Here is a 13177-nt window from a genome sequence, read left to right as displayed (position 1 = left end):
CATGTTACAAAGCTATTTACTATTAAATGTGTCAGTTCAGTGACTTTTCATATACTTTAGTTTTTTTCATATGTTTTAGTTTTTTCATAATATATGGCAATTTTAATAACGTTTTACGAACTATGCCTAATTTTGATATATATATATATATATATATATATATATATATATATATATATATATATATATATATACTCTTTTACTCTTTTACTTGTTTCAGTCTTTTGACTGCGGCCATGCTGGAGCACCACCTTTTAATCAAGAAAAATCGACCCCAGGACTTATTCTTTGTAAGCCTAGTACTTATTCTATCGGTCTCTTTTGCCGAACCACTACGTTACGGGTACGTAAACACACCAGCATCGGTTGTCAAGCGATGTTGGGGAGACAAACACAGACACAAACACACACACACATATATATACATATACATATATACGACGGGCTTCTTTCAGTTTCCGTCTACCAAATCCACTCACAAAGCTTTGGTCGGCCCGAGGCTATAGTAGAAGACACTTGCCCAAGGTTCCACGCAGTGGGACTGAACCCGGAACCATGTGGCTGGTAAGCAAGCTACGTACCACACACCCAATCTAAAATACTATTTAAATATAGGTGAAAAGGGTTGAGTCTTCCAATAAATAGTAAGGGTTGAGTCTTCCAATAAATAGTTAAAAAGTGTATACTAGTTATTAAACTATATAATGGCAATTTCTGCTCTATTACTATATTCCTTTCGTATACACTGTATTACTAAAATCTGAAAATACTTTTCTGACAAACAAAACTTGCCGTAATATGCAAATTGTAAATAAGATATTTTCGAAATGAAGCCTAGAGTAAAAAGAGAAATGAAATATTAAACAGAAAAATAACACAAAACGTTGAAGTACTTTTCATTATTTATAGAAAAAATCATCATATTTCGGAAAAATTACAAGTTTACGTATCCCTTGATATAGTCAACGAAACTGGCAGCGTTGGCATAGATTCCAAGACCTTTATTGCAATCAAGAACGTAGGAAGCAACACCAGCAACAACGTAGACATTATCGGATTTTCTTTGGCAGACAAGACCACCGCCAGAATCTCCCTGAAATCAGAAAATAAGTGATTAAAAATGGCCGCTGCGTTAAAAGAAATTATTTACCTACATGTAGATATTTTCAATGTCTATATTCATGTTTTCTATATAAAATGATATTTTCACTTACCAGTCATGGCTAATTTATAATTGGTGTCGGTTTCCTAATAGTGATTACTATATCTAATAGTGGATCTTATTTTATTCATCTGAATTAGTAATGAGTGAATCCCTATTTTCATTTCTGAGCTGAAATTACTAAACCTCAGTTACTTCAGTAATTTCTGTAGAGAAAAACGTAAACAACACAGCTTCCGTCTGCTCCTTAAAAGATGCCAATTTTGTTCTTATGAAATAACTCTCCAATGAAGCCTACATGTATAGTCTTTATCGAAAAATATATTTATTCATCATGTATTACTAGCATCATACATAGTATCTCCCTCAACGACTGAAAGTTTGAAAATGAAGGATCACTCCAGTAAAAAATACATTTCCGTAAATGTTATAAACAGAGTCAAAATGTGGCTTGTCTTGCCTTCTGTTATAATTCCATTCACCAAATAAAAGTAATGAAAATACTCTTGATTTGTACCTTACTTTATGAACCCCCTGCCCCGGTGTTGAAAAGCAAAGACCATCTCAGAAGGATTTGGATTCATAATATAAGGTCGTTGTAATTAAATATTATTTATTGCGTCCAAATCCCTAACGATTCTGCAAATAAATTCAACATAAACATTTGAGAAGCATTAAAAGAATGACTTACACCGCAAACATTTTTTCCCATGGGTGTATTATCCCCAACACAGATGTGTTGTTGAGCAGAAATCCCAGGTGCAGTTTTTTGGCATTGGCTTGTTGGCATTACATTAATCCTGGTTTTCTGAAGGTGGTCTGGTAAAATTCCTTCTTCTGTAACACAATATTCGACAAATGAAATGTATTAATTTTTAATAAATTTTATGTAATTAATAATTGTATATAATTAATTATTATTAATTGTATATAAAAACAATGGCATTCCGTCGGTTACGACGACGAGTGTTCCAGTTGATCTGATCAATGGAATAATCTGCTCATGAAATTAATGTGCAATTCGCTGAGTACTCCACAGACACGCGTACCTTTAATGTGATTTGCATGGAGATTCAGAGTGATACAGAATGTGACATGGTTAGCCCTTTGAATTACAGCTCAGTGAATTGGAGTAACAGAAAATAAAGAATTTTGCTGAAAGGCACTTGGCAACGCCGGGTATCGAATTCATGAACTCACGATAGTGAACCATATACCCTAACCACTAAGCCATGTATATAGGAAAGTTAATGATGTACCACCGGGTTTTTGATTCAATTAAGTCATGACAAATGTTACGAGGGTCAAATATCCCATCCGATTTAGTATCAGCTATCTAATAAATACACTCATCTATAATTCATTATTGTGTGAGGCTGCATTTCAATATTGTAAACACAGAAACCAACATATAATTGATGTTTCTTTGTTCATCTTCCGTTTCTGAAGTTAGACCTCCTACAGAACTGCAGAACAGCAGAAGTCAACAGGAAACCTCATGTAAGGCTATACAAAGGAATAGCTATCAGAATTTCATTTTGAATTTCATATTCGGTCTTTATTTAATTAATACTATACTATAGAGATAAAAGTAGATTTCCTTTTTACATAGACCTTTAAATAACATGCGTATTACATTTTCCTCAAAATAGCAGATATCTATAACAGTGAAAATTCATGGTCTAAAGAATTATCGTATTTGATGGTATGTAATAAAAGGCACTTTTTTCAAAAATATTCTAAAAAATATCACTCCGGTTTCTTATGTTTCCCATAAGCTTTAATGCACGAAAAAGGTTTTTCCTACATAGGCGCTGCTGATAGAGTTCTTCTGATATACTAATGCATCTTTTATGCCATCAAATACGGCATTTTCTGTTTTTTTCGAGAGCAATACTTCTCACAAAAGGTAAAATTTTAATAAATTTCAGATAATTCATAATTCAAGATTATGAATATCTCAATGAAATATGTTACACGCATAAAAATAACTTCAATTCTTACTTTCAGTTTTACCCCATCCAACTGCGATACAAGTACCATCAAAGGTATCGCCTTTATTAGGGAGATCCAGTGAAGCAATGCATTTGGTGAAGGGTACTTTTTCTTCCAGTTCCAAAAGTGCAATATCATTAACTGGAAAGAAGCAAAACATATTTAATGAATAGATAAAACTTATTCAATTACATCTATGATAATAATAAAAGTGAAATTCTGCCCGTCCGTCTGGGACCCCGGTATCTCAGTCTTCATTTGCTCTAAATAGACATATTGTATCTTTTTGGAATCAGGATGATACCAGGACTGACAATCTGCCCTTCACTTGATTCTTGAACATCAGGAATTGGGATCTGATTTAAAAGCATGTGGGTTGCTGTTTCTAGCAGGTAAAACTGATCTGATTCACACCATTTTAGTTGACGTCAGAGATCAAGATGGAGATAAATGACATTTGCTTCGTTAATAGTTTTTCAGAGGAATCTATTTATGCCTCCTTACAACATCGTCAGATTTGATCGTTTTAAGATAAACAAAAGAGTATTGGTAAAATCTCCAAGTAAACTATTCTTTGTTTTTTTTTTTTTAATTTGTAACATATTTAAGAAATGACACTATTTGATGACATTTTCCCTTTGTAAAAATGTCTTTGACAATTACCCCACTTTCTATATGGGACGTTGGGCCAATATTACATCCTTTAATGCACTAGAACGTATTTTCCAGAATAAGTTTCAAATGAATTTTCCATTTTACTGTTAGGAAAAACAGGAAGATAGAAAACAACATTTGAACTGGAGATCTGGCCCAAATTTGTGAACAGATTTAAATCCGTTAAACTAAAAACTAAAAGCCGGTGTAAAAGCAAATGACAGATACCAAACGAAGTAAACTACATATATTTTGATATGATTACAGTAACTAGGTTTCCGAAACGACCACCTATTTAATTACGAAATTGACACGACATTGCTCACCTTTAGCAAGCTGACAGTAACTGGTATTTTCAATATGATATGGCCATAAAGCAAACTGAAATAGTATAAAGTGCACTAGGTACTCTTTTACTCTTTTACTTGTTTCAGTCATTTGACCGCGGCCATGCTGGGGCACCGTCTTTAGTCGAGCAAATCGACCTCAGGACTTATTCTTTGTAAGCCTAGTACTTATTCTATCGGTGTGTTTTGCCGAACCGCTAGGTTACGGGGACGTAAACACACCACCATCGGTTGTCAAGCGATGTTGGGGGGGATAAACACAGACACACTAACATATACACGCATATATATATATATATATATATATATATATATATATATATATATATATATATACATATATACAAAAGGCTTCTTTCGGTTTCCGTCTACCAAATCCACTCACAAGGCATTGGTCGACCCAAGGTTATAGTCGAAGACACTTGCTGAAGGTGCCACGCAGTGGGAATGAACCTGGAACCATGTGGTTGGTAAGCAAGCTATGTAAATGAACATCAACAAACCAGAAATGGAAGAAAATTTAACGTAGTATTTCACATCATGGACCGAATTTTCCTTTCCCACTCTTTTAGACGTACCAATAGCATTGACATTGAAGAATCCAATCTGACAGAAGGAATGAAGTGGCATATAGCTCTCCTGGTTCTGGCCACCAACACAGTTAATGAAGACAGACAGACAGACAGACAGACAGACAGACAGACAGACAGACAGATAGATAGATAGATAGATAGGAAACAAGAAATACTTACTAAGCGTATTTGTCCTTCTAAATTTAGGATGGGGGATCCATTGCTTGACTTTAATGACTTTTGAAGCATTAAATTTGTGCGTTGATCCTAAGTTGGCTTCAATTTTAACCACATCAGCCTTCCTAGAAAAATTTATAAAGTAATAAGCGATGATATTAAGTTATTTCAATGATATACATTTCTTACTTCACTAAAACACTTTCAGAAACTCCCGTTGTTTACCACATTGACTTCATGCTGCCCCTTATAATTGCCATTGGCTAACCACTGGGTTAGCCAATGGTAATTCAACACATGAAAATTACGTTGGTAATATTCTTTTCTATTGTAGGCACAAAGCCCGAAATTTTGGGGGAGGAGACAGTCGATTAGATCGATCCTAGTATGCACCTAGTACTTAATTTATCTACCCCGAAAGGATAAAAGGTAAAGTCGACCGCGGCGGAACTTGAACTCAGAACGAAAAGACGGACAAAATACCTCTAAGTATTTCTCCCGGTGTGCTAACATTTCTGCCATCTCGCCACCTACTACGTTAGTAATATTTTCAAAATAATAAATGCGTGTGACCTTTTGTGTGCGTGTGTGTGTTTTGTGTGCATCTCTGTATATGCATAAATACTTACATATACACACTAATATATATATATATATATACATATATATATATATATATATATATATATATATATATATATATATATATATATATATATATATATATATATATATATATATATATATTCTGTACTGTATGTATGTATGTATGTATGTATGTATGTATGTGAATATGTATGTATTTGTGTGCGTATGTGTGTGAGTGTGAAACAGAAAATATTAACGAAGTATATCATTTTCTTTTTATTTTTGATGAAAGAATAAAGAAAAGTTTTAAAGTTTATATCTTAGTTTCTCTTCATAAAAAAATTACGTCTTCCATTTGCCACCAAGCAAGATTCGGCCTGCTATCTATAGTGACAAATTTCCATCATCTCATCCTCGACTGTTTTTTTAAAAGAGCACTGTGGATAATATATTGTAAATTACACTATTCCAGAAAAGAATATCTGCTATTGTCATGGATTCAATATAAATAATTATAAGATTACGCGATAGGGTCCACTGGAGCCAAACATTTCTTATAATTCTGCTTCAACAACTTGAGAATCAGTTTGTTTCCCATTCAGAATGAAACTCAGTGTTTCCTTAAATATACTAGAATTAGATATCCTGTTTACACATGACTGTAGCGTAACTATTTATATTTGGGCACCGAATTCATTACATCTTATACCTTCCGACAGATCCGTATTTAATCCCTTGTTAAATCAAAATATATTACAGAACCTTTCGCTTGAAGGTCTATCCTTCTCTCATAATATGATTAAATATATTAGGTCCCCACAACGCATGCAAAGCTTTATGCATGTGTGTGTGTGTGTCTGTGTATGTAATTTATATTATATATATATACCTACAAGTATACATACATGTATATATATGTATATATATGTGTGTATATATATATGTGCATATATATATATATATATATATATATATATATATATATATATATATATATATATATATATATATATATATATATATCAAAATAAGCAACAAGAATGTCCAAAGTTAATGCAGTACGATCATTTCATGCGACTCCATTTACTTAAGCAATGTGAACATTACTTATATTTAAGTAATGTTCACATTGCTTAACCCATTACTTCCCATAATTCTATTAGCTAGAATTTTTTATGAAACTTTGATTTCTAGCATACAACAACCTGAGAAACATGCTGGAATGATCAAAATAACATTTCAAAATAACATTTCAAAATAACATTTTAAATAGAAATAAGTGAGATATTGGGTGAAAAATTAGCAAACCTCATTTGAATATCAGAGAAATATACCTAGTAGATATAGCAAAAAGGTTATATATATGTAAATATTGACAGATAATTACGAAATTTGTAATTTTTAAGTGATCTCGCACTTGCAAACAGCCATCTCTGCCCCGATAGTGGTGACCAGGGATAAAGTCCAGCGACTAAGAACACCAGAGTTTTCAACTGCCGCAGACACGACCATCAACCTACCGGAGAGCGAGAGATACCTTGACAGTCTTTTTTTTTTCTCAGCCTGATGAGCAACAGAGCCTGACCTGGTAGCTTACAACACTAAGTTGCCACTGGAGGAGCTGTTACAGCTGATGGGCCTGCCTCCACGGAACAGGAGAATTGTCATACCGTCCGGCCTTCTACCGTCCCCTTGGTCTAGTCCTGCTGGCTCGAACTGGGAAGGGAAACCTGCGGCGTCTAGGCCATGCTTTATGATCTTGTTAAGAGCGTCATGGCATGGTGTTGTGTAGACGCCCTCAGACGATAAGTAGGCGAGTCCAATACGTATAAATAGCTAGACGAAAAGCGTCGAGCAAGAGCGGAAGAGCGGGAGAGCGAGACGGAGCAGTCGGTAGACTAAACGTCGAGTTCGGTAGAGTCGAGTCGTCTGAAGTGAGAGTTGAGTAGAGGTCATCCGCAAGTGCGATATAACATATGGAAAGCAGCCAGAACTATGACAGCATGACAATGGGTGGAGGACGGAAGAATCCATAATAGATCCACAGTAGCATTCATGAGGCTCACAGATCTGGAGACCAAACCTCAGGGAGATACACTTGTGAATGTACTTCATATGAACTTTTAGAATTTAGAAAATTTAAGCGATGGATATATGTTTCTCATCCAAAACATTTGAAACCAAATTTGTGCAAATACACTGAATGTATTCTATGAGAAAATACTTACACGCAATGAGCAGCTGTTAAGACCCATTTATCTGATATTAAAGTACCGCCACATAATGAGCCGCTATCTTTCGTTTTAATATCAACAAAAACCATGTGTGGAAACTCACATTGCTGTGCATTACTTCCACCAACTATTTGCTCCTCTGAAATGTCAAAAAGAAAACTCTTATAAGTTTTAGAAATCAGAAATAATGTAAAAAATATTTAAATACAAAATGACGCTGAAATTTAAAGAGGAGGGTTGTTACATAATTTGTGTGTTTGTGTGAGTTTATTTGTGTGTTTGTGTGAGTTTATGTGTGTGTGTATGTCTGTGTGTGCATGTGTGAGTATGTGTGGGAGGTGGTTGTGTGTGTATGTGTGTTACGTAACTAACGACGTTTGCAAAAAAAGTTTCTGTTGTAGGGTTCCAGATTTGAGGACAGACACAATGGCACCTTTATTTTGTTTCAACACTCTAAAACTTAGAGAAAGAGACACAGAGATTTAAAACGTTGTATCATCAGTGTAGTCGAGTCAACGCAAGGCAATTTTTAGCTAAATGCGAAATAATAGCGAAAGGTAATTATTTAAGCCGTGTATCATTATTATTCTGCAATAGGAAATCACCATCTCGGTTCCGTCGGTCACTTAAGGTAAGAATCCTCTGAATATATACATATAACCTACAATATTTTAAAGATAGATTGCAATTAATTGATGTTATTTAAATAAATTAGATCTTGAAAAACAGGTGCAATTTAGATTTTTTTCTTTTTTTCTTTTCAGCTAAATTGATATATATATATATATTACAATTTACAACGGTATCTTTGACTTGTAAGTTTTTTTAAGAAAGTTATGAAATAATGTTTGTAAATTGTTAAACTGGCTTTGAACCTAGTTTGACGGAACTAAACTTAACTACTTAGATATATATATATATATATATATATATATATATATATATATATGTGTGTGTGTGTGTGTGTGTGTGTGTGTGTGTGTGTGTGTGTGTGTGTGTGTGTGTGTGTGTGTGTGTGTGTGTGTGTGTGTGTGTGTGTATATATATATATATATATATGCGCATAAATACATACACACATACACACACTCATATGTATGTGTGTATATATATACGAGTATTGCTGTCTGCGGAGATATATTGTAGTAGTAGAATTAGTATTTTAACTGCTATTTCTAAATTTCGGTAGGTGGTGAAGCAACTAGAGGAACATGACCTATTATCCAGCAGAATATTCAATATATATGCCCGCTTACTTCGACATTAATAAAGCGACATAAAGCTCAACATAATAGAAGTATTAATAACATACAAGCATATATTATGTCTATAATTATAAAAAAACATTTTGTATAAGTTTTTTACTGATATTTTTTTTCCATACCGAGCTACTTGGTAAAATTATAAATTATTAATTTATTAATAAATTAATAATTCTTTACCCTATATGTGTGTGTGTGTGTGTGTGTGTGTGTGTGTGTGTGTGTGTGTGTGTGTGTGTGTGTGTGTGTGTGTGTGTGTGTGTGTGTGTGTGTGTGTATGTATGTATGTAATGTGTATATGTATATATATATATATATGTATATGTATATACGTATATATATATAAGTTATACTATTTTATAGATATTGTCATTAATTAACAATACTCATAGACAGGCTAGAATCGAAGTGCTCAAATTGAGCTAAGTTCCAATTTATAATTTGAGTGGAGGCAATACGAGCGGAAAGCTAGAGAAAAATTACCTATTATCCAGCAGAATATTCAATATATATGCCCGCTTACTCCGACATTAATAAAGTGACATAAAGCTCGACTTAATAGAAGTATTAATAACATACAAGCATATAGACACTTATATATTTTTATAAGCCCGCAAATATCTAAAAATATTTAAAAACATTTATAATATACGTATATATATATATATATATATATATATATATATATATATATATATATATATATCCAGAACCTCCTGGAAAATAACCATAGCTAGGGACATTCCACAGTTGAATTAGAACAGTCACAAACAGTGAAAGAAGACATGCACCCAACACCAGAGCTGAAGACACCTCTGAAAGGAGGGGCCCCGCCACGTCAAAACGGACGTGGTTCCTCCTGATGATGTCTTGAGCTAACTGGATCCTATAAAGGAGCTGTTGTGGTAGCAGACCAAGAAACATGGTTGAAATTCCTTCCTATATATATATATATACATACATACATGAAAAATGTTATTTGACCCATCCAATGAGATATTTATTGGAATTAATAATAATATAGTGCAGATGGATATAAAATACAACGAGAAAAAATTGGAATGTTTACTAAACTCTCTCATTCTCATTCAATGTAAACAATACAAAATAAATAAGAATTTCACATTAATTGCATAATCGATAATCCCATTAGATTCATGCTGATAAGATGAGATTCTCATGATTCCAACTTTCTGCACAGGGTCAGCAATCTCGGGGGAATGGTAGGTCGATTACACCGACGCCCACACTCAGACGGTACTTTTTTATCGATCCCGAAACGATGAAAGTTAAAACCACGCCTGCTGGAATTTGAACTCAGATCATAAAATCGAACGAAATGCTGCTAAGGATTTTTTCCCCGCCGTGCTAACGATTCTGCCAGCTCTCCGCCTCAACTTAATAATTGAAATATAACAATTAGCTTTGACGAATATTACAAAGATAATCTTCTGCAAGTAAACTTACTGGGCCTGGCTGAGCAGCTTGCAATCAATGTCAGAAGGACGGCTAGGATTATTCGCTCCATTGTTGTGTTTGTCGTAGTATGGCTTGGTGCCATATTTATAGTTTCAGTATAAAAGTAGTTGAATAAAGAAATCAACAGTAAGTGAAAAAAATCAAAGTATTTTTTTATTCATGTCTTCTAAGTCAATATTTTATTGTCAAGAACAATACAAAATAATTTTTAATGGAATCGGAGAAATGAAAAGAAACTAGATTTGTATGTTTTTTCCAATACATACTCTCTCTTTTACTCTTTTACTTGTTTCAGTCATTTCACTGCGGCCATGCTGGAGCACCGCCTTTAGTCGAGCAAATCGACCCCAGGACTTATTCTTTGTAAACCTAGTACTTACTCTATCGGTCTCTTTTGCTGAACCGCTATGTTACGGGGACGTAAACACACCACCATTGGTTGTCAAATGATGTTGGGGGGACAAACACAGACACACAAACATATACACACACATACATATACATATATACGACGGGCTTCTTTCAGTTTCCGTCTACCAAATCTATTCACAAGGCTTTGGTTGACCCGATGCTATAGTAGAAGACACTTGCCCAAGGTGCCACGCAGTGGTACTGAACCCGGAACCATGTGGTCGGTAAGCAAGCTACTTACCACAAAGTCACATATTGAAATTTATCTACAATTATGTATATTTTCCTCTGATAATACTATTTTCCAAAATAAATCAGGATATTGCGACCAAGTTAATAGTGCAATCTCGAAATTTGAGTCACACTTTGATTTTTAAGTTTCAATCAGAAACCAACATCTGTTACTGTCAATGTCTTGTTAAATCAAATTTTATGTCAAGCCAAAACTGCTTTCTCACATCATCCTTAATATTAAACCTTACTACATTAACTCAGTAAGCTTATAATTGATACAACTGACATTAAGTATATCAAAACTACTTTTCCAATTCAGATTTCTACTTTTCCAATTCAGATTTCTACTTCTTCAGCAACTTCCCACAATTATGGAACGATACTAAAATCAACATAATTTACCTCACGCTGGATTAAAATTATAATTTGGAGAAATGTTTTTACTGATATGTATGTGGAATGAAAGTGTTGCAAAAAATATTTTAGACAACATTTTTGTTTTATTTCCAGAAGAATTATAAGCAGAGAAGTTAAAAATGCTATGTTGCAGCGAGGAATAATTAGTTTTGTGATTGAATTGTAAAGTTGAAATTTTCGGTAATAGAAGTCCTTGACAACCATATTTTGACCAAAACCTGTTAAAATAGGAATTTATGAAAAATTTCTAGACAGTTTAGACTTTAATAGCTGCTTTGTTTTAGAAAAACAAAATAAGTAGCTTTCTTTATCATAGTAAAGACCAGCTACGTTGATTCAAGTGTTTTTCTTTTAAAGCGTTACTTGTAATGAACCATTGTTCAGCTGTGTTCCGATCTTAGATCTTCTACATGATAACTCACAGTAGTATTTAGGTGTCCTTTATATGTTTGGTTCGTTTTCAACCTACCAGAGATTTGAATATATTCATTTCATACTTCAACCGTAACCATATTTCCATCTAAATCTCCTAAAAGTTTCCAATGCTATGCAAACATACTTTAGCTAACATTTTAGCAGATCTAATCAGAATTGATGGTAATCTATATGTGTTGGAGTCAAAACAATTAGTTTAAAGAGGACAAAACTTCTGAAGAATCAGACCCACATCTTCTTCAATTCATCCTCACTAGCGAGCCTTGTAAGCTAATCTTCGTCCAGCTCTCTTAATTATGACTATGAGAATATTATTGCATCCTTCCCTTACATTTTTTAAGGTTACTTTCTTCCTAAATTGTAAAAGGTGAAATACTATCAAATTTCGCTTAAAAAAACTCGAAATTGTATTGTTTATTCTTTGGTATTTCTTTCGAACTTATTTCATGTAGGATATACAATTTTTAATTCCACATTATGATGCAAATCTAAGCGTTACTCACACACATTTCAACCTCAAAATGTAATAATTCTTCGTAAATTGCCGTTTCTCTTGCAGCAGGAAACACTGATTCTCCAATCTATCATTTGCTTTTCTCGTCCTCTCTCGCTCAATCCCTTGATGCTCTGTACTGTTGACTCAAATTGTTGACGAATCCCCTTGACTCACACATATATTCTTTATTTGATAGTTTCTCATAAATACATGCGATATGTGTGTGTGTTTGTGTGTGTCTGCATGTATGTATGTATGCAAGCCTGCATGCATGCATGTATGTATTTATGTATGTATGTATGTATAACCCCTTTCGTGGTTCCTTCGAAAACTGCTTCTATAACACCATAAGTATATCCTAATCACAGTAAATTCTGATTCAGAACACTCAAAATCGTTTATCTTTATGACATAAACACTAGTGAATTTCCTCTTGCCAAAGCATTTCTTTTGTCAATTCTCTGCAATAAAATCAAGTTAGATTTTCCAATTTCACCACTTATTTCATTTCCAGAGCAGTTTTCTTATCCTTATTACATTACCTTTTGAAACTTAGCATGGGTTCAAAACTTTCAACAGATAAGGTTTTACAATAGCCAACTGGCCTTTAAATTATCTCTATCGTTAAATCTCACTCTTCTTCTTATATATTAGGAAAGTTTCCCCTCTTAGAATTACTTTCAAGTTTAGTATTTTCTAGTGGTTACTGATTTT

At 33.7% G+C, this 13177-nt stretch overlaps 1 protein-coding gene across 1 annotated transcript; it reads right to left on the bottom strand.

The window, feature by feature from the left end:
* Nucleotides 1–890: 890 nt before the first annotated feature.
* On the bottom strand, nt 891–10577 carry LOC106873479 (trypsin I-P1). Its single transcript, XM_014920865.3, has 6 exons — nt 10459–10577; nt 7724–7868; nt 4911–5032; nt 3167–3298; nt 1854–1999; nt 891–1093 (listed from the first exon to the last, which is right to left on the bottom strand). Exons 1-6 carry the CDS (start codon nt 10550–10552, stop codon nt 935–937), a joined length of 798 nt encoding a protein of 265 aa, XP_014776351.2. The 5' UTR covers nt 10553–10577; the 3' UTR covers nt 891–934.
* Between the last annotated feature and the right edge of the window lie 2600 nt (nt 10578–13177).

Source organism: Octopus bimaculoides, chromosome 2 (assembly GCF_046866305.1).
Source record: "Octopus bimaculoides isolate indiv1 chromosome 2, ASM4686630v1, whole genome shotgun sequence".
Lineage (NCBI taxonomy): Eukaryota > Metazoa > Mollusca > Cephalopoda > Octopoda > Octopodidae > Octopus > Octopus bimaculoides.
The sequence above is the reverse complement of the archived record's forward strand: the minus strand, read 5'-3'. Positions and strand labels throughout refer to the sequence as shown.